At 37.7% G+C, this 22,789-nt stretch overlaps 1 protein-coding gene across 5 annotated transcripts in view; it reads left to right on the top strand.

Moving 5' to 3' along the window:
- The window catches only part of Stac (SH3 and cysteine rich domain), a 147,682-nt gene extending 125,660 nt beyond the window's left edge, over nt 1–22,022 (top strand). For all 5 annotated transcript variants that reach the window (XM_010629671.3, XM_010629670.3, XM_010629673.3 and 2 more), the window contains 3 exons: nt 10,668–10,719; nt 10,843–10,980; nt 19,786–22,022. In XM_010629671.3, coding sequence (XP_010627973.1) covers nt 10,668–10,719; nt 10,843–10,980; nt 19,786–19,884 — 289 coding nt within the window. In that variant the 3' untranslated portion in view covers nt 19,885–22,022. The remainder of the gene's footprint in view (nt 1–10,667; nt 10,720–10,842; nt 10,981–19,785) is intronic.
- Nucleotides 22,023–22,789: the final 767 nt, after the last annotated feature.

The following is a 22,789-nucleotide window of genomic DNA, read 5'->3' as shown; positions in this document are numbered from 1 at the left end:
AGGCAGGCAGGCAGCTGAAAAAAACCCCCTCTGGGGTCTTTGGGGCCTTCCTGGTCTGTTGTCGCGCAGGCCGGGAGCTCGCGCGCATGCCGCGGGGTGATCGCAGACAGCTAGAAAAACCACACCTTCTTTATCCAGTCTCCAACAGATGGGCAAATGGGCTGTATCACATTTTAGCTATTACAAACTATGCTGCTATAAACATGGGTGTGCATATATCACTGTGATATGATTCTTTTAATTCTTTTGGAAAGATACCCAGCAGAGAGATAGCTGAGTCAAATGGAGCCTCTAATCCTAGTTCTTTGAGGTATCTCCATATTGATTTCTATAGTGATTGTACCAGTCTGCACTCCCACCAACAATGGAGAAAGGTTTCTTTCTCCCCACAACCCTGCCAACATTTGTTATTGTGTGATTTCTTGATAGCAACCATTCTTGGTGGGGTGAGGTGAAATCCCAATGTTGTTTTCATCTGCATCTCTCAAATGATCAGTGATGTGGAACATTTTTTCATATATTTACTTGATGCTTTTGTCTGAGAAATGTCTGTTCATTTCAGATGCCCATTTTTGAATTGGGTATTTATATTTGGAGGGCTAAGTTTTTTGTGTTCTTTATATATTCTGGATAATAGTCCTTTGTCTGAGGAGCAGCTGGTAAAAATTTTTCCCACATTGTAGGTTGTCTTTTAGTTTTGTTGATATCTTTTGCAGGGAAGAAGGATTTTAATAAGATGATATCCCAGTTATTGATTCTTTATGCTTGTTTGCATGCTACTGAGGATTTGTTCATAAAGTCTTTTCCTATGCTGATCTCTTCAAGAGTTCTACCTAACTTACCTTCCAGCAAGCTTAGTGTTTTTCTTTTAATATTTAGGTATTTAATCCACCTGGATTTTAGTTTAGTTCATGGTGAAAGACAGGGGTCTAGTTTTAATCCTTGGCAAGTTGAAATTCAGTTTTTCCAACACCATTTATTAAAGAGACTATCTTTCCTCCAGTGAGGATGATTAGCTCCTTTGTCAAAGATGAGGTAACTGAGTACATCTGGAGTTGTTTTATTTTCCAATCTATTCCACTGATCCTCAGGTCTGTTTCTTTTCCAGTACCATGCTGTTTTTAATCACAGTGGCTTTGTAGTATAGTTTCAAATTGGGAATTGTTATACCTGCTCCCATATCTCCGTTGCCTAGGATGGCTTTTGCTATTCTAGGTCTCTTCTGGCTACAAATGAATTTTTGGATTATCTTTTCTAGTTCCGTGAAATATAGTGTTGGAATTTCACTTGGCATTGTATTGAATCTGTATAGCAGTTTTAGTAGTATGGCCATTTTCACTATATTGATTCTTCCTACCCAGGATCAGGGGATATCTTTCCATTTTTTATTATCCCCTTTGATCTCCTTTTTCAGAGTGCTTTAGTTTTCAGTGTAGATGTCTTTTGCTTCTTTTGTTAGATTGATTCCTAGATATTTCATTTTTTGGATACTATTGTGAAAAGAATTGTTTCCCTAATTTCTCTCTCAGTGAGTCTGTTATTTGTATACAAGAGTGTTGACCTTGTATCCAGCTACTCTGCTGAAAGTGTCAATTAAGTATAGAAGTCTTTTGGTGAATTTTTAGGGACCTTCAATGTAGAATAGCATATTCCCAGCAAATAATGACAGTTTAACTTCTTCTGGAAAGGAGTACATTTAGATAAACATATTCATTCTGGTCTTAATTCTGAAGAGACTGTTTTAAATTTTCATAATGCTAGGTTCATAAACCCAGCTATTTTTATTTCATCTTCCACTGGGACAATTTGTGGTACTTTATCTTTTGGAAATAAGGTAGGAGAAATAAGACCAAGACTTCACAGGTTGAAAGTGGAGGTTCAGGATTGGAATCCAGGGAAGGTGACTCCTAACACCAATATTTTTTGTTCTACTTATGCTTTCCATCTTATGTTGATTGTGGTAAGATTCCTCTCTGAAAAAGTTGACTTGACATTTTTCATCAGGAGTTGGATTTTTTCTTTTAAATTACTCGTAATTTTACATACTTGTGGAGTAGCATGTGCTACTTCAGCAAATGTATATAATATGTAATGTTCATATCAGGATAACTGCATGTCAGCTTGAACATGCTTTATTTCTGTTGGGAGCATTCAAAATCTCTACCAGCTATTTTGAACTACAGTGTTGATTGCTTTCAGTGATTACCCTACTGTGTTAGAGAATTCTAGAAGTTATTTCTCCTATCCACCTGCACACTTGTATCCATTGTCCACCCTTCCTCAATTCCATTTTAGTCAATGGATTTTGGTAATATGTTAATCTATCCCATGCTGACCACTTAAAACTATGTTAGAATTGCTGGGTCTGATCTGTAGGACCAGGAAGCTTATCATCTCTAAAGTGGGTACATGAAAAGTCATTCCTGTTAAAAGGAGATTTTTTAATTTAAATGTATGGCTTTCATATAAATATAAAATGAATACATGTCAACTTTTATTTGACTCATTAACGAGAGAACTAGTAAGATGAATCGTCCAGTTCAAAGGAAAATTCAGTATGCTACACATGTGTAAGTATTAAGAAATACACATGTGAATTTATACATAGATACAAAACTCATCAATATTCATGGGGTAATAACTAATTAGAATTTACCAGGCACAACTCACTTGTATTTCTGTGGACAAGAGTAATATGCATTATGATCAGTTCTCTATAATTTGCATGAGATATAAGTCAAAGACATTGAGATAGAGGAAATAATTTGAAAAGATATGCTAGATAGGATTTAACTTAGTCATCTTCAAAGTCTTTCTCATTTTACTTAACATCACCTCAAGTTCTTTTAGAAAATCTGTGCTGTTACCCAAGCAAATAGCATTCTACAGAGGAGAAATCTCTGGTTAAAGTGGCAAGCCACTTGTCGTAAATCATATGAATGTCCTAGAGAATATTATTGAAAGAAATTCCTATGTTCCACCTAGATCTAGAGAGTCAAGTCTCACATGGGAATCTGTATGATTAAATGATCTGGATTTAGAACAACTATGACTTATCCAAAAATACACAGTGGGCCAGTGGCAAACCAAAAACCAGAACTAAGGTTTCCTAATTCTCTGTCAGTGCTCTGTGAACAGACCCACATTTGGTTTTTGGCCTGTGACTTCCATTCTGATTTCTTTACCTTGAAAGGTTTTATCAATCTCCATAAAAATAAGAAAGGAAGGGCCCTCAAGAGTAAGACAGAAGAAGACTCCCTTGTTGTCTCGTTTCCTTTCTCTAAGTACATTACTGCTTGGCAAATACATCAACTTAATTAAAACTAAATGTAATTCTAATGCACCAATTTGATTTAAAAATAATCTTCACAGTCACCAGGACATCAAAATGCAATTAAGGCTATTTGAGGAAAGTCTCTGATGTATATTATGTTCTGATGCTGCACTATGTCAAGAAACCCAGGTCCTCCTGAATGTCACTAATGTGTTTAACAGCACCCCTCTCTCTCAAATGCCTCTTTCAATTAGGTTCTGAAGAGCGTGATCCATGACAGTTCAGGAACATTTACCAAATTCCTTCCAAATGGCCCTTTAGCAGAATGCTTGTGATAGTCTACACACTTGAGAAAGTTCAAGCAGTCTTATGGATATCAGGAGTAAGCAAAAAAAAAAAACAAACAAAAAAAAAAAAAACAAACAAAAAAAAAAAAAACAAACAAAAAAAAAAAAAACAAACAAAAAAAAAAAAAACAAACAAAAAAAAAAAAAACAAACAAAAAAAAAAAAAACAAACAAAAAAAAAAAAAACAAACAAAAAAAAAAAAAACAAACAAAAAAAAAAAAAACAAACAAAAAAAAAAAAAACAAACAAAAAAAAAAAAAACAAACAAAAAAAAAAAAAACAAACAAAAAAAAAAAAAACAAACAAAAAAAAAAAAAACAAACAAAAAAAAAAAAAACAAACAAAAAAAAAAAAAACAAACAAAAAAAAAAAAAACAAACAAAAAAAAAAAAAACAAACAAAAAAAAAAAAAACAAACTGCAGAGTTCAGTATTTCCTGATTACTTCCTCATATGCCCTCATTGTAAAAGATTCTAGGCCAGGATCATGTAAATTGGGAAATCAATCTGGTAAAAAATTAAGCAGTAGATCTAAAATTAATGGAAGCATTTGGCTGATTCTTTTTTCTGCTCCCATTAGCTTGGATTTGCAAGAATACTTCTTTTGATTGAGTGATTATGTTGCAGTAAGGTTGATTTGGGGCTCTTTGCCTAATGAATATGAAATGGTAGAAAATATTAAAGATTGCTCAAAATGCTTCAGAGTAAAATGGGCAGCTCTCCTGAGTTTTGATGAGGCATCAACAGTACAAGAGGCAACTTGATTTAGTGGAGTTAATCATGGGTTTAAACTCTGCATGTAAGTAGTGAAATCTCCCTGAACATGCTTACTCAAATGAAAATGTACCTGGTCATGCCTACTTCATTCAATCAACATTGCACATTCTCCAGACTGTGTAGCTGTCCTCTTCCCCTTACCAAGGTCACCATTGCAGTCATAATCATGGGCAGTAGAAAACTATATTCAGCCCTTATACATCGATATACCCTTGTGGGCACTACGTGGAGTGGCTCAAAGGCCAGAGTCTGAAGTCACTGAAGTCAAAGATGTTCATTAATCAATCTCTGCCAAAAATCTAATGGAACACTCACTTAGAAGCAAAGCAGCCAGTGCAATGGCACATATCTGTAATCCCAGCTACTCAGGAAGCTAAGGCAAGAGGATTAAAGTACAAGGTCAATTTGGGCAGCACAGTGAGATCCTGTATCAAATCAAAAAACAAAAACAAAAATGAAAAATTCTCACTAGATCTTCTGATTTTTGAGTGAAAAAAGCACAGATTCTGGAGGAAATTAGCATTTTTATTGTGTATCATTCACAGTACAAAAATTTCCACATATGATTTCTCGTTTAAGCCACATAGCAACTTCACAAAATAAATATAGTTCATAATATATTTATTACACATAATGTATAACTAACCAGGGCCAAGGATTTAGCTCAGTGGTTCCACCGCCTAATGTACAAGCGCAGGGACCTGAGTTTGATCCCCAGTACAAAATAATAACAATAATAATAATAATAATAATAATATATAACCAACCATATATAATGGAGATAGCTGAGACTCAGAGAGGTGTTTGTGTTTGAGACTTTTGTTTGAAATTAGTATACTTGATTCTGTCTGTCTAGTATTTGCGTCTCATTCAGGAATGAAACTCACTGGAAGTTGTCAGCTATGCATCCTTCTCCTTTGAGATTACCAACATCCTGAGTGCAGAAATTGTGTCTTAGCAACAGTAATGAACACCATCCATTGTGAACTAATCTAAATGTGCTTTCCAAGTATTACCACATAACTTTCAAAAAATTGATGGGGTGCTATTATCCTCACCTTAAAGTTAAGAAAACTGAGGATTACAGAAATACCACCAGTGCATTATGGTATGTCATATTCAGAAAATATGAACTGTATTGTCCTATAATCTCCTTTGGCTAAATGGACAGACATGGAGGTTTGAGTAAAAACAAACTTTGAATTCTAAAATATAAGTATTCAGTTTGTCTAAAACATTCCTAAAATAAGGTTTCATATCATCCTACCTTGATCATGTATTTCCTAAAGTAGGGCCAGTCCGAGGTCTTAGGTCATCTCAGACAGTGGAGAAAGTGTTTCTCAGAAGCAGTGACTTCACCTAGGAGGTATCAGGACCCCACTAGGAACCTGTGTCCTACATGGGGAATGTGAAGAGGCTGGGCAGTGGGGCCTTAGATCAACTCAAATTCCTCTTTCCAGGACCTCCCACCCTTGGAACATCAAACTGCCTGCATAACACTTTACAGAAGGTTCCTTGTAGCTAGCCAGGCTCAGCTTGTCTTATTCATTTGCTCCAGGCATGCTGCATCTGCCAATTCCCTGAAGCTGGTTTACTGGTGGTAGAAGAGATGAGCTCTAATACCTCTGGGGAAAAATGAGGAATGAGAGCGGCAAAGGGACTGCTGAGAACAAACCCAGGTAGCAGCCATTAATGTCACATGCACATAGACACAGGCACTTACACACTCACAAATAAACCCCGTCCTCCTCAACAGAAAGCCATAATTCTATTCCTACTTTTAGTTAGTTTATTTCCATTCTTGTTACTTGTCCACAGCAACTTCACCATTTCAAGATTTTCCATCAATCGTGGTATAACCAACCTGAAAAATCTTCCTCTTGACCTATGACAAATTTTACTGAGCAAAGAAAAGGAAAATGCCAGCTGTGGTGCTCTGACCTATCTTCACTAAATAAGAAACTGGTCTTTTTATTGTTAGGAATTGCATCATTGTACAGTGCAAGCAGCATTTTTACTTTAATACTCTGGTTGAGTTAAGCAAAAGGGACATATTGTAATTATTTGGGATCTCATCACATCGGTCCCCAGAATTTAGAAATTAATCATAGAAAACCTATACAAAATGTATCAGAACATAAGGTCACCTGAAAGAAAGAGACAGGCTAGAATGGGATAATTTGAATAATATTTGAAGTGTAATAAGATGAATAAATAATTATTTCATGGAAGTAGGCCTGTCAGCCCCAGAAGTGTGAAGCAACTGTAGACAGTTATGCACTGCCCATCTTGAGAATAACCAGGGTAAGGAGAATTATAAGCACAGGCTTCCTTCCCTCTGGGACCCTGGACAAGGCTCTCAGTGTGGAACTGATTGGCACAATGTCTTAATTTAATTCTTTACATAGCAGAACTCAGTATCCCAATACCGTGATAGGAGAAAAGAACTAAGTTAAGAAGAAAACCCATACTGGTGAGGGCTAGGAAGGGCCACACAGCTGTTTGTGTCTGGAAGTCAGGATAACAGGAAACTGGAGCTACAGGGGCAGCTGACATGTGACTATCCATGGAGTCTGCTAGGGCTCCCTGTATATTGGCTAATTTAAATAAATTCACAAGCTCCAGAGCATAGGTCCCGCAGTTTTTGGTACCTGGACCCAGAATAGGTGGTTAAAATGGATGCGTAGGGGTTCAGAGTGGCTGAGCCCTGGGAAGAAAGGGGATTGGGTGTTTGGATTTAAGAAGTGAAACTGACAGGTCTCTATCCCAGCCCTTAAAATTGGGTCAGCATATTGAAACAAAAATTATATCACAGAATGGCTTTATCTTGCATGCCATATGCACCAGTTGGAGCCCAATGTGGAGAAGAACTCTGGGTCTGAATGCAGGTCCTGAGGGAAAAAGTGCTGACTGTTGGGTGTTGCCTGAATGAGTAGAGGGGGTACAAACTCCATGAGCCACAGGGTTGCTGGCTCAGCTGTTAGAGAGTTGCTATTTTGAACTCAAGTGCTACTCTAGAGAAAGATCCTCTTTACACTGAAAAAGGCATTAACTGTCCCTGTCAGATGCTTAAACTATTTCACTAATCTCTCTGAGGAATCCATTCTTATTCTTTATGGCTACGTCCTGTTTATTTCTTTCATAGTCCTTATGACAACTTGCAATTGTATATTTATTGATTATTAATATGCAGAATATTATCAGATAGTTATTAGATGTTTTGCTTTTTGCTTATTGTCTTTCTAGAATATTAGTTCCAGCAAAGATTTTGTTCACCAAAGTCTACTCAGTACCTGGTAAAATGGCTCTTTCAGAATCCGCACTCTGTAAATATGTGTTTAATAACTGGATAAACAAGAAACAAAGTAAAGAACAAATGGATGAATTTAACTCTCCTCACTCACCAAGCCATTTTCTGATCCTGATAGGTTCTTTTATAGGAAAAAACAGAATCCTTATCACTCTGTTAGCATTATGTCTGGTATTTCTCATAAAATTATAGCTTCTATTCCACTGAGAACATTATTCTAATATGTATTATAATTAACATGGGGCATACATTTGAGGACTGTCCACTGCTGAAAACATTAAAGAGTGAGTCTCTAGCTAGACTATAAAAACAGAGGTCAGATTCAGGCAGCATCTTCCTTCAACTTCAGGAAAATACCTCCCCCAGTCTCCAGCTTTATGCCCTACTTACAGTTTCCTACCAAGCCATCAGCAGAGTCATTGTATTTGTTACTGACACATGGTTTCTTAGGTTACTGGGTTAAATAAAATCTGCTGCAGCTTAAAAGATTATTCTCCATTGACTTTCATCCTTGCTGCTTAATTAAATCCCTTACCTGAGAAAGAGTGATTTTCATCCATCTCGCTTTCTATAGCATCAGCACATAACTGTGACTGTTGAAATATCAAAATGCCAGCAGTGTTTAATGCTTCAGGTGGTACAGCCCTGTTATGTTGTAATCCCCAGTGAAAATAGCTATTAACTGAGAATTGAAAATGACAGCAGAGGAGATTGAATCAGAATAGCAAAATGAGCACACGACTCTATTTCTTCTCTTGCCTCAATTCCTTAGAATATCCAAAAATATCTTTTTTAAGGACTACTTCCATAGCAGTATTAGAAAAAAAAAATTCCATGATAAAACCAGAAATCTTTGGAATATCCTGGCAGGCCACAGAAAATACAATTAGCATGAAAGCAATGAAGATGACCAGAAACTAAAGAATGCTAAAAAAAATAAATAAAGTCCATTCAGCAAGACATTGAACAAGTTCATTGAAGAGTATTGGATGTCTGCAGTTCACTGATGGCACTGATGGCCCGAATTCTTCTCTCCTCCCTATATTTATGCCCTTTGATGAGAATTCAGTTCCTTTCACAGAGAGGTAGAGATCCTTACCCACTTCTTTGTGTCTAGGCTGACCTTATGACTTACACTGGCCAGTAAAATAAAATGGAAGTGACAGTGCATCCACTCTGAGTCTTATAAATCTTGAGGCCTAATGTCTAAGAAGGGAACCAATGCTTAAGGAGGTGCTCATGTGGGCACAAATGACTAAAAAAGAATAAGAATAAATTGTGCTGAGATTACTGACTTCCTGACATTCTAAATGGCAGGAAAAGAGGAAAGGGTGGCTCTACTTAGGAGGAAAAAAAGCTTAAACTAACTTCTCTCACCCAGATTAAGGAAGCCCTTCTTGTTTCACCACTGAGATAGTGAGTAGTAGAAGCCCCAGACTGCTTGTCTACTATATTTTCAAGTATACAAAAATGAGATCCTTTAAGCAAAGCCCTTGCACATGGGAGAGAAAGCCAAGCCAAGGCAGACCAGATGGGGCAGAGAAGCCTGCCCAGCTGGCCACATGCACCGGGCTGTTTTTCAATCATTACTATAAAGAGAAAAACAGAGAAATACCAGATGTCAAAGAAAATTATTTGAGATGAAGGAGAAGTAGTAAGGACAGACCAACTAATCCTAAACATTTCAATAAAGGAAAGAAATATTTTTTAAAAAACATGATAATATCAGAAAGATCTATAGTATTATATCCATAACAGAAAGTAACTTTCAAAAATCTTTCAGAAAATAAATGAGAACAAACTTTGAGAAAACCCTTGAGACCTTGAAACCCTTGAAAATTAAATTTTTCTCCTTAAAAATTTACTAGACTTTTTCTTAAACTCATTATTATGATAGAAGAGATTGTCATAGATTATCATATTTTCATAGAAGAGATGAATTCAGACACAAGATAAATTATTATGAAAACAAATTTGAGAAAATTTTAGTAGAGAAAGAAAGTAGATGGAAAAATGTATCAGAAAGACAAAAGCTGTGGAGGATGAATTCAGAAGGTGAAAGATATTCTAATCGGAAGTCCTGAAAAGGAGGAAGAAGAGAGAAGTGGATGAGAGAAATGAGTAAAAGATATAATAGAGACTTTTTCCAAGATGAACAGTTAGAGCTTTCACATTGTAAAAGCTCCGATAAGTGCCAGGGATTTAGCTCAGTGGTTCTGCCACCTGCCTCGCAAGCACAAGGTCCTGAGTTCAATCCCCATACCAAAACAAAAAACAAAAAAACCTCACGTAAGTGAGGAGTAAAAAGTAACTGCATGCACACACACACCTGGATGTTGGAAAGGAAACAAGTAGCAAATAACAAATCTAAAATGCACCACCAACGAAAACAAAAACACTAAAGTCCTCAGCTGAATCCACGTAATTCTTGGTAAGTGATGTAAACACACAGGCACAAAAGCCGATGATAAAATTCCAAATCATACCAACATAAAAGGTGGCAGGCACAGAAAGCGGAAGTCAGCAAAAGTGTGTTACATTCCAAGAAGGCAAGGAGAAGATACAAATGACTATATCGATGACAAACTCTACATGTCAATACTAAAGAAAAACCAAATATACATATCTACGTATAAATGTAAGGATATAAGAAAGAATCTAGAAGAACACACAGGAGGTGAGAGGCTGATGCCTATTTAGAACACCAGTCACTGCCGTCCATCCCTAGGGAAAGTGCGTAGATATAGTCAGTTGTCTTTGTCTGGAAACCCAGCCTTCAACAAATGTACCTCCAGTAACAGTTGTGCTGTGTTCTTATTCTGCATTGACTTCTTGCAGGGCCTAGGTCTGTCTGGATGCCTGTAATATTTCTAACTTAGCTGTCTAGATTAGTATCATATACTCCATCCCCTCTTTTTTTTTTTGCTTTTTCACCCAATTCGTTCATTTTACATTTTAGGCCAGGAGACATGATTACTCTTCTAGAGGATTCCAATGAAGACTGGTGGAAAGTAAGTATTTCTCTTTCTTTAAAAATAAAGATTATTCAGTAAAAAAAAAAAAGGCTGGTAATTATATTTGGTAATTACAATAAGTGCTACAATTGCAAATGAATACTTCCTATTTCCTTTCAGGGAAAAATTCAAGACAGGATTGGCTTCTTTCCAGCCAACTTTGTCCAGAGAGTACAACAAAATGAGAAGATTTTTAGATGTGTTAGAACCTTCATTGGGTGTAAGGAGCAGGGACAGATAACGCTGAAGGAGAATCAGGTGAGTACAGCACACAAAAACATGCCAAGTATGACCAAAACAAATATTAGAGTGCTCAGCAATGGGGATAAGTGAGGTTACAGTGTATTTAGTTTGGGAAAAGATATTCTTATTCCAAACCATATTAGTGTAATCGGAATCTGAACATGCAAACCCAAATGTCAGGAAGCTCACTTGGAGTCTGTTCACAAGAGGAAATATGCATTGCTTTATGTTGGCAGGGTGAGAATACCTAAACCCTGAGCTTTTCTCAGAGGATCACTAGTCACTGAGATGAGCAGTTAGTTTGGACTCTACTAGTGCCACCAATGTGCCTCCGTTGTCTCTTGGTAGCACATTGGTGTCACTTGCTGCTGTATTCCAGGGTTCGTTATATTAGCTTTCAATCACAAGAATCCCTTGTAGGTTTCTCTCTCCAGACTCTAAACCTCTACCTGTTCACTGAAGAGCACAACATCACATCATAGCATCAGACTTAGAATATGGATAAGCAAGGATTACCTCAGGGACATGTGTCAGACATTTTCCTACATCTAATCTAGGGGTGTCTGATAGCATGTTGCTCCAGTGCCACTGAATTTGGAATCCTTTCTGATGTTACTTTTCCTAAACCCTCTGATTCTATATGTCCTTAAGCTTCTCTTTCCTATCTCATGCCAGCACTGTTGATAGACACAAAGAAACAGGAAAATCATTATTAAAATCTTTGTCTTATTTTTCTTCTCTTTGTCTTCTTCCACCAAACAGAGGGCTCTTTTCCATCCCTTGCTATCTGAACTCCTTCATGTTATAATTATGTATTCTTACTGTACGGTAAAATAATCTGCTTGGAATTCCAACTTTGTGCAGGATATATTAGCAGAGGATTTGTACAATTGGAAATTAGAAACTCTATTCTCTCCCAATAAAGTCTCACACTGGGTTTCAATTTCTAATTTTGGAAGCCAAAAGCTTGCCCCTCATTCTGCATTCTTGGTACAGTAATTCGAATATTTTCCAAGGCAATGAATGCTTAATTGAAAGTGCTGAGGCTTGCCTTACTAAAAAAGTACAAAAAAGAAAAATGCATTAATAATTATAATGCATCTCTGTTCGGTAAAGTTTCTCAAATACATCTTAAGTATCTTATTTTAGAATTGCCTTCAAAGGTAATTTCTAAGTCACATACATACACAAAAGTCAGTCATTACTTTATGAATATAGCTGATTTATAGTCTTTAAAAACTATTTTAACCTACTTAGTGAACTATTTTATATCCCACCTATGGCTCCAAATGACTAATAAACAACACTGAAAACTAATGATTTAATTTTCCTTTATAGCTATTCAAAAGAATCTTTAAAATTATAATGTAAATGAATAGCCTTTTTTTAAAAAACAAGTTATTCCCACTTCACTTATATTCAAATAAATAAAAGTTATTCAAAATAAGACCAATAATTTTGAGTATTATTCACCATATATAGTTTAACAAAGATGGGGAATGGAGTCAATGCAATTTGGGTTTTTCATGAATGCTAGGATACATGAGTCCACTCATTTTGAATAATGACTTGGTGCCATACATTAAGAGCCACAAAATTGCTCAACCTCATGAATACACTAATTCCACTTTCTGTAATGGACCCAAGAAAGTAATCTAATGCAAGGGGGTAGAAATCTCTCTGCAAAAAGACAGTAATCAGAATAGTGCTCATAATAGTAAGAATTTGTAACAATCACACAACAATGAGATTGATTAAGTCAACAATAATACTTTCCTTTGGGGCACAATGTCAGATGCCAAAGCAGCTTTGGTGGCATGATGATAATCTTACAAACCCAATGCTGGAACCCAGGTCCCACTTACTGTTCTCCCAAGGTGAACACAAGAGAGAGCGAGAGAGAGCGAGAGAGAGCGAGAGAGAGCGAGAGAGAGAGATGCAGATGCAGTGTAAAGCCCTGTTTTTATTCTTGGAGCAGCCAGCATGAACCAAATAGAGTACCAGATTTGACCCTAAAAGGCCTCCTTACTATGCTTCCTGTCTCCCTTGCTCTCATCACCGTCAACACCACAGGCTGGACTGAGACTCAGGATGCTGTGACACCAGCAGCCTATGATGAACAAAGGATCAGAAAGGAGGGCAGCAAAATTGCATAGGATATAGCCTGATGACCTCCTGGGAGGCATAAGAAAGGAGGAAGCTTTACTAGCCAGTAATAAACCCCTGACACTTGTGGCCAAATCAGATCTCCTGACTTGGAGGTAAGGGGAGACCTACAAGAGAGGAGAGATCTTCAAATATTGTATCACCATCTTAAATGATGATTTTATAAACAGTGAAGGACAGTAAAGTGGAGTGAAACATTGATACGAACGGGGTTAAAATTAGTACAATTAGTACAAATTGGGGGAAAAAAACTTTGTTCTTTTCTATTTAAATTACTTTCACAGTATAAATTTACCCAAACTACACTTGAAAGAAAAACTATCCAGACTTATCTTTCGAATCTAATAATTAAAGCTGCACAGTGTCGCATGGCGTTCGTGTGCATGCTCGCACCAGCAGGCACGTCTCGTGTTCCTCCACTGCAGATCCAATCATTGCGGTTCCTTCTGGTGCAAATACCCACAGAGATGTATTCCAGCTAATGACTCTTTGTTTTTAAAATCTCTAATATCCTAAGAAACTAGGTCACTGGGCTTTATGATTTCACCCTAATTTTATAGTTTTACTTGTAATTGGAATTTTCCCCTTTTATAAAAATTGCTTATATTGTATACCCACTTCAGCACACAATGAATTTTATAAAATTATACAACCTTTCTTCAATCTGGCTGCTTTGGACATGATATACAGAGTTCATTTGTAAAACTATAGGGCCAGGGATTTAGCTGCCTGCCTCGCAAGTACAAGGTCCTGAGTTCCATCACCAGTACAAAAAACAAAAATGTATACACACATCAGGAAAAGAAAAACAGTACATTTTTTCAGCTGATGGCCACCACTTTCAGCACTTCTTATAATTGTAGAAACCAAAGGTAACTTGTATTAATCTCAATACAAATACTAATAATAAATATTAAAATATTTATACACATTTTTCTTTTCCCGTTTGTATACATTTGTATGTGTGGATTCTGTATTTATTTTTTTCTTTTTTGGGGGGATTCTGTATTTAAAGAGACCAAAAGCCATGGACGGCTATGCTGGAATAATTTTCTGCCCAAAGTGGTTCTTCATGGAACTACTGTTAACCCAGCATGCCATTTCTCTACATACTCCTCAGTGAAGTAACAGCAGAAGGCATCATCTGCCTAGAAAGAGCAGAATCATCTGAGGGACCGCTGGACAATAGCACATCTGGGGAGCAACACCATTTCCATGTACCTGGAAGATTACACAGACCACTCTGCCTCTTGTAAAACCATGTCAGATCTCTTATGGGTATTCCTCTTTGGATTGTGATGACTTGTCTTGGGTCTGCTACTTGAAAGAGAATCTTGTTTCTCTAGCTTGAGATAAATGGAAAAAGAAAAGAGCAAGTCTCAATAATAATAGTTACAAATATCATCTTTACTAGTCATTATTTAATCACCTTCTACATACAAATTAGATATTTGCAGAGTTTATATACCTACAATATTTTCTTTGATGTCACACACATGCCGATGAATTTTGTACATTAGTTACTCATTGTTTTTATTTTTTGAGGGAGAATAAAGGTTCATTGGAGTTATGTGCCTTCCTGAGTGGGAAGAACCTGGTAAGTGGCCAGGGTGGAACTTAAACACAGGTCTACAAATTCCAAATCAATGCCTTCCCCTGAGCCAGGTGTCCTGAACAATATGTAATACCAGTGAACAATAAAAAGCCATTTACACGGCATGGCTCACAGCATACGCAAATGTCATAAAGGCAACATTTTGGGACCAAAGGTCCCCTTGAAAACATGTTCTTCTTCATGAGGACTCCCTTTTGAGTGAAATCACCATCATGAGACTAAGACCCCATCTCTAATGCCAGACACACCCCATGAAGCAGATGGGTATCCTTCCCAGTTTAATTCCATGCCAACCCTTCACACTTCTGCAAGTTAACCCAACTATGTCTTTCCAGTTTCAAAAATTAGTAAAGTCTTTGATTAAAATAAATCATGGTGAAGTATGTTCATCTTTGTTGGCAAATGTTATTAAATTGTCTTGATAGCACATTGGATTTTTCTTTCAGAATAATGTTGTACTTCCTGATTTGAGATTAAGCATTGTTTTTATGTTATTAAAATACAAATCGGCGAAACCAGAAGGTAAATTTAAATTTGCTCAAGTTGACCAGTTTCCAGAAGCAGAACATCTGCTCAGTGGTTCCTACCAATTCCTTGGCATATGACTCAAAACCATTTTCTGGGAGTGGGCCTCACATCTGCATTCTCCGCATGCTGCATTTTCATGGTTGAGCTGACAGTCTGCTGGGGAACAACTCATCCTCTTCAATTACACATGTCTGAGATACAGCGTAACATGTCCGCATAACTTGGAACCAAAAAAGTCTTCATTTATCTTTTGGAAAATGCCAAAATCCTCAATGATTTACTCAGGATGGTGTTTCTTAAGTAATGATCTCTGGACCGCTTGAATCAAACTCACGTGGGGATCAGAATGATTTGTTGAAAATTCAGATTCCTAGATCCCACCTCAGATCTACTAAGTCAGAACTTCTGTAGTAAGAGCAAGAATCAATCTCTTGTACAAACTCCCAGGTGTTCTAATCAAAGATAAAGTTTAAAACTGACCTTCATTTCTAACATCTCACATTAAGTTCAGTAATTGTTCTTTTCCAACTAAAAGCATTTTTATCCATTTAGATGGGGTCACTTCCAATTAGATCAACAAAAGGTGCTGAGGTCTCTACCCTTATAGAAATTCTGTATTTTCAGTCTGTCATTACTGTGGCAACTAGCTTTTAAAATACATCAGCCACTTGAAAAAACACCCTACATTTTAAATGGCTATTATAAAAACAAATGTCAAAATCCGCCTCCACGTTAGTGTCCTAAATTAATTTAGGTGGGAGATTGGAAAACATGCTTGTTTACAGGGGAAACATAATGTAGAAGGAAGAGCACGGATTCCAGTGTCACACAAATATGGAACTGCATCCTGTGTGATTTTGACAAAATTACCTCTGAATGTCAACATTCTCATCTGTAAAGCCAGCTTAGTAGCAACTCCCTCTAGATGAGGTTGTGAGAGTTCCCTGGGGTCACTGTAGAAGCCTCACCACAGTACACGGACACCTACCACCACCATCCCTCAGAGAAAGCCCAAACAGGGAAATCATCTGCAGCACTCACACCTACCTAAAACTGCCAAGTGAGTAACAGAAAATAGACATCTGATACTTATAATTCTAAAAATAAAAAGAGACAAATGATCATTAGCAGGGAAATAAAAGAAATTTGATTCTGAAAATAAAATATCTTTTATTAAATCATATTTCTGCCTCTGGGGTTAATCTGTCTCATAATTATTATATTATTTTTTCATAGAGATCTCATTTCCAAATAGAATTGTTATCCATTTGTCATGAACACAGAGTTTACACAGACACAGAGGTATTCTCTTCACTTGTTAAAATTTAAAACTTTCCTAATTAAATAACTTTAAATACAATAAAATATTTCTTTAAATTCATTCATACTTTGATCATACCTATAAAACTATTTTCATTGGTCTTTTGAGTTATACTAAAACTTTTTTTAAAAACAAAATATTTTTAGGTAATAGAATGTATTTATAATGGAAAAATTTAGAAAACAACATTTTATAAAGGTTGAAAAAAAGCAAGCACACGTAATTCAACCATCAAACTGTTATTGGCATAAAAACTGGCATATTTCATACCAAACTGTTACTTTAATTCATAATTTAACACTATAGTCCATTTATTTTTTTCAACTCTTTAACAGTAGTCATTACATGTTCACCAAGATAATTTTTAACTGCACGCAGATCAAGAGCAGCAAGCTGTGGTCCACTGGCCAAGTTTTTAATGAAAGATTTATCAGAATTTAGCAACACAGTGTTCTGTAACATCTGAATTGAGTAAATCTAACAGAAACTCCTTGGCCTGAAAAGCTGAAAATATTTATTATTCAATTCTTTACAAAAGTAGTTTACCAAGCCCTAGTCTAAATGTACAAGGATATACTTAAATAACCCCGCTAGCTTGATGCTCAGAGCTTTTATTTTTCAAACTATTATTGATAAGTGTAATGAGTGTCTTTAAATCCTTCTCACTAAATCTGATTATTTCCTCAGGATGTACTTTAGAATTTAAAGGAAAACAGATTTTTTTTTAAAAGGCTTTTACAGTCTATTATATATACTACCATTTTACCTCCACAAAGGTTTCACCAAGTTTACACCCACACCAGCTATTTAAGAAATTATTCAGGTCACTGCATCCTTGCCAGAATTAAATGTGAGTATATTTGATATCTGTCATTTTGATAGATGAATAATAGTTGATGTTATTCTGCATTTCCTGAAAAAAATTTGAAGTTTTATCATATATCTATCAAGCACTGGTACAATTTCCTAATGTACTTTGCCCATTTTCTTATACTACTAAAAAAAAGTTTTCTCTTTTAAGAATATTTACACCTGCTCCATCTTAGGCAGCCAAAGTTTTTTCCCTGTTTACCATTTACCATACTTCTCCAGGAGCTTAATAATTCATGGGGGCTGTATCATCTTTATTTTAGCATATTTTCCTTAGAGTTTTATATCTTTATCATTTTCTACTTCTTTATCTCCCTCCTCCTCCTCCTAAGAGAATGTTTCAAGATAGTCCTCATTTCATTTTCATTTTCTAAAGTTTCAATTCAGTTTTTCATTGCCTCTAAAGTAAGTTTTAATGCAGTCTATTTCCTGACAATCTTTTCTTCTTAGCCTCTCTTCCTCTACACTATATTTCTTTGTATCTCATTACATCATCTCTACCTCCAGAGATTATTTCCTTACAACATCTAGGACAAGTCTTCCTTCAACCTACTGCCTCAAAGAATATTATCTTTTTGGACTATGTGCTTATTTCCTGCAATATTGTTAATGCTGTCCTCCTGTGGTAAATAGAGTAACAGTAGTAACAGTGTCCCAAAGCTGTCCTGATTTCTAAAACACTGAATATTTGACCTTTTGCAGCAAAAGGAACTAGTAGATATGATTAAATTAAAGATCATGCGACAAGGAGAGTGTCATTGATTATGTGAGTGAGCTCATCCTAATCTCAAAGATTCTTATAAAACAGAAAAATCAGAATGAAAAAAGAGATGTGGTGAGGGGCGAAAAAATCAGAAGATGCTTTGCTGCTGGCCTTGGAGATGGAGGAGAGGGCTGTGAGCCAAGCAGAGTACACAGGCTCCAGAAGTTCAAGAAAATTAGGAGCCTGCATTCTCTTTGAGAGCCTCCAGAAGGAATACAAATCCACTGATGCCTTGGTTCTAGGACTTGTGAGTCCAGGACTATCAAATAATAAATTATGTTGTTTTAAGCCACCAAGTTTGTGGTAATTTGTTAGCAGCAATAATCCAGATTTTACTCAAAAAGGACGTTGTAGATATGATTACAATTGTGAACCTTGGGATGGGAGTTATCCTAGACTGTCTAGGTAGGACCAGTCTAATCACTGCCACTCTTCTATGCACTCAAGTGCATCTGGCTGAGGCACTGGATGCAACCAAAAGGAGCAGAGGAGTAATGAAGCACAAGGGAAAGTCAGAAAAACAAAGTATGAGAAGCACCTAGTCCATCATTACCAAATTTAAAGATGGAACAAGGGCCCACAATCTAGAAAAGGTTGGTGGTCCTACACACATGCCTTTCACTAAGTGGGCACACTCCATCTCCCAGCTTGCTGTATTTACCGGCTGCTAACAACTCGCAATCAGCCAGTGACTAATAAGTGTCTGGGGCCAATGCCCACACCCTTTGCTTCACGGTGAGTCAACATTGCAGTGAAACCCATGCCCAGAGCTGCTCCGTGGTCAGGCTGGGTTTGTCTCTATGTTTACATCCTTGTTAGGGCCCTCATTCTACTCCATCCTGCTCCTCTCTCAAGGACTCTCTTAGTAAGTCACTTGCAGACTGCTTCTAGGAATCCCAACCTAAGACGTTATTTCACCTATGGAATCGGGTCAAGTATAAGAAACTCACAGCACGCTAACATTTCCCCCCAAAACTTCTACTTTACATGTACTTAATTGGCATGTAAATGGTGCATGACAAGTGTGTCCAAATGGCTTTTCACCTTCTGCTTTTCAGCTGTACCATAGGTGCTTTACTTTGGAATATGACAGATGTGAGCCTCTCTATGCTGGGGGCTAGGAATAGTTCCTTTTGACTTCCTGATATTATATCAGTCACATAAAAAATTCTAAGCCCGTTATAGGAGCCTGCTGAATGAGAGCTATTATTTTGGTTCTTTAAAGTAGTATGTTGAAAATTTTATGTTGCATGTGAGGTTTTTTGTCCTTACAGTAACTCCTCAGGGAGGGGTATCATTAATCCCCATTTCATTAATCCTCATTCATAAAGCTAAAACCCAAAAAACATTCAATGCTTGGGCCTGATCTCAAATGCTACTTTCCACATTTTTTTTTATCAAAACTCATTTTCACAATGCCACAGCTGCCCATCCTGAAGCTTCTCTCCTTTATCAAATTCGGTTCTCCTGTGACCTCCCTGAGCAGCCACTTAAGCTGCAGGTTCTGGCTGTCCTGTTGACACTAAAATCTTTTGATTTTTCCTCGTTGATTTTCAGATCTGTGTGACTTCTGAAGAAGGACAAGATGGTTTTATCCGAGTCCTCAGTGGGAAGAAGAGAGGCCTTGTCCCCCTCGATGTCCTGGAAAATGTCTGAATGTGGGTCCCTCCTCCTTGTGCAGTAGGCAAGCTCTGCTGTGACGCTGTCTGCTCATCTCACTGTGTCCCCCCAGACAAGCTGCCACACTGACCGGGACCCGCAGGAAACAGGGAGAGGGAGAGAAGCAGCCACAAATCAGAGGGCCCGCCGCACGACGTGTTCAGGCTGCCTTAAGTGCAGAACAGTCTGAGTCGTTGGCAGAGCTGGTGCACACCTGGTGGTGGCAGCAAGGCCGTCAACCACAGCTGCCCACAGGATTCAACTCTGTTCCTGTCTGTGTGCTGCGAGTCAGCCCACTGGAGTGTGCGCCTGGTCGTGGCGTGGCCCTAGTGCTAGGTTCAGATCTAGCTAGCCAAGGGTTCTTCTGGTTCCAGACATTTGTCCCCGGTATGGCCGATCAACATCATCACATTTCAAATCCAAGCATTGTCTCTGCAGAAAATCAAGAAGGCCTCCTTCCTAGCTCAACAGTCCAGGGCTGACCTGCAGGCCTGGCTTACCTTGTGCTCCACTGATTGTTCTTTATTTCTCTTCAGTCCTCCACATAAGTCCCAGTGACGTGGATTAAATGTGAGGGCTCAGTTGACTTGGCTCAAACCACCAAGCTGTGACCTGCTCCACAACTGCAAACAGCAATTCTTGCCTCTTTGGTTACCAATAAAGGTAACCGAGCAGGATCTGGACATAGATATAAGTAGGAAAGGGAAATAGGAGTAAGGAGGGGCTCAGAGCCCCTATCTATTGATATAAAATCTTTTTCCTGAAGGAGGTGGGGCTAGGAAAGAGAATGTGGCAAAAAGTCTCCGTTCTCATTTTATATCTTCTCTGTTGGGAGCCTCGCTCTCCCTCATGCTATCCTGTAGGGCTGTATTTTTTAGGTTGAGCCCATGTGGTAGGGAGCCAGAAACACGGAAGGTAACCAACAACAGCATCTTAGAAGTGTAGTGAAATCGGAATCCATTCTTCTTTAGGGAAGTACATTATACCCTAGCAGATGTAAAATGGAAAAGAATCCTTAATGCTTCATCCCTATGAAAGTAGGGAACGTGGGGCCTATTTAACATCATCTAGGGGAATCTATCACTCTGTTTTTGTACTAATGTTTACAAGAATACAACATACTGTGATGCCTTCCTCCGCAAGCCTCCTCCTAGATTCAAACTTGCATCCTAGTAGTCATGACTCTGTTTAAACTTCAATTCTCAGTGACCTTGAAATCAATGTCAGTTTGATTTATTTTGTTACAAAGCAATAAAATCATTAGAACAATTGGTTTTTAAAAGACTTAAATGGACGCATCCTGTGCATGTAAACATTGTTTCCCAAACCAAAGCATCATTAGTCTCCATTTATTTCTTTTGTTACTGCTCAGCATGAAGTTAGCTAAGATAGGGTGGCTGCTGGTTTCATAGTAGTTTGGATGCCTTACTATCATTTTAAAGCCAATATCCAGGATTTCCTCCCTCTCTGGTACAACACACAAAACCAGGTGCACAGAGTGAAGATAGATTCTTTGACATCTTGAGTAGATAACATGACTGCCTTTCTATAAAATTGTATGCTGAATACCAACACTCTTTGCCTCTAATTCAATTTTTCCATTTAATAAAGACAACACAGTGGCTAGAAGGAGCCGAGAGAACATGTGTTCTGATCTCTTCTTTGTGGTGATCGAGGCTTTTTGGCAAATAATGTCCAATTTGCATTCTTAAAAATTAGTTTTCCTTTTCAAGTTGAATGGCAGGAGGATGTGGTATCCAGCCTCCAAGGTGGTCCCCCAGTGATGCCTAATTCCTGATGCCATTGCCTTTGTATACCCCGCTCCCAGGATTGAATGAGGACTTATTTATGAGGTTGATGGAATATAGCAAAAATTATATACATGATATCAGAGACAAGGTAAAAAAAAAACTTGCAGCTTCTGATTGGATCTCTTGGAACCTTCACTATTAGAACCCTGAGATGCCATGTAAGAACACTGGGCCCACCATAGAAGACAGATCCAGTGCAGAGACCACGTATTTCGGCAGCTGAGGTCCCACTATAACAAAGTGATGACGAGTTGTAACTACTGAGCCCCTCCCACTTATAGATGTATGTGCAAAATAAATATGTAGGGTTTTATTGTCACTAAGTTTTAGAGTGATTTGTTACACCCAAGCAGGTTACTGGAACAGAGACTTTGAACCAAACAAGAAAAGTGTTCTTTCTGTACAAATGAGGCCCAAAAAGTGTTAGCAGGCAATTAACCCTCCAAGTGTAAGAGGTCTAATTTTCCCTCAAGATCTAGAGTCATCCAAATACGAAGGGGTGGGGGGAATCAAGGGTGCTTTTCATAAGATAAATTGCCATGGATGCTTGTCACACAAGGAGATTGTAGGAACCAGAACTTTTCCTTTTCTCTTGCATATCTTCAGAAATGACAAAAACAAAGATAGCAATGATCTACCAAATTCGTGAAGATTTCTACGTCTTAATAAATGGCTGGAATGCAAATAAAATGAAGACTTGAGGAGACAGACTCTGTGAAAGGACTGGGAAGGAGGGGGAAATGTTCATAGGAGAAGAAAAACTGGACCCTGAGGTATTCTTCATAGCATGAAGGAATACTCTCATGCTTCTTCTTGTCCTATCCCGCAGCTAAGGAACGATTCATATCTAACTATACCATCACACCTGTGTCCTACATTTTACCATCAACACTGTAAAGACCGGGTTCTGTCGTGGTAAATTTAGAGTGAAGAACTGGTTGAACAGTCCTTAGAAAGCGAAGAGAACTTCCTTCATGCCCTTCACTAACAGCTATCTTTGCTAACTTTACCGTAGGCAGTGGGGCTGCAAAGACAGCCCACGTAGATGGCCACATGGCCGCCAAGTAGAGTTGATTTCATAGATCACTCTT

Source organism: Fukomys damarensis, unplaced genomic scaffold, assembly GCF_012274545.1.
Source record: "Fukomys damarensis isolate Sample0158 unplaced genomic scaffold, DMR_v1.0_HiC HiC_scaffold_28, whole genome shotgun sequence".
Taxonomy (NCBI): Eukaryota; Metazoa; Chordata; class Mammalia; order Rodentia; family Bathyergidae; genus Fukomys; species Fukomys damarensis.
The sequence above is the reverse complement of the archived record's forward strand: the minus strand, read 5'-3'. Positions and strand labels throughout refer to the sequence as shown.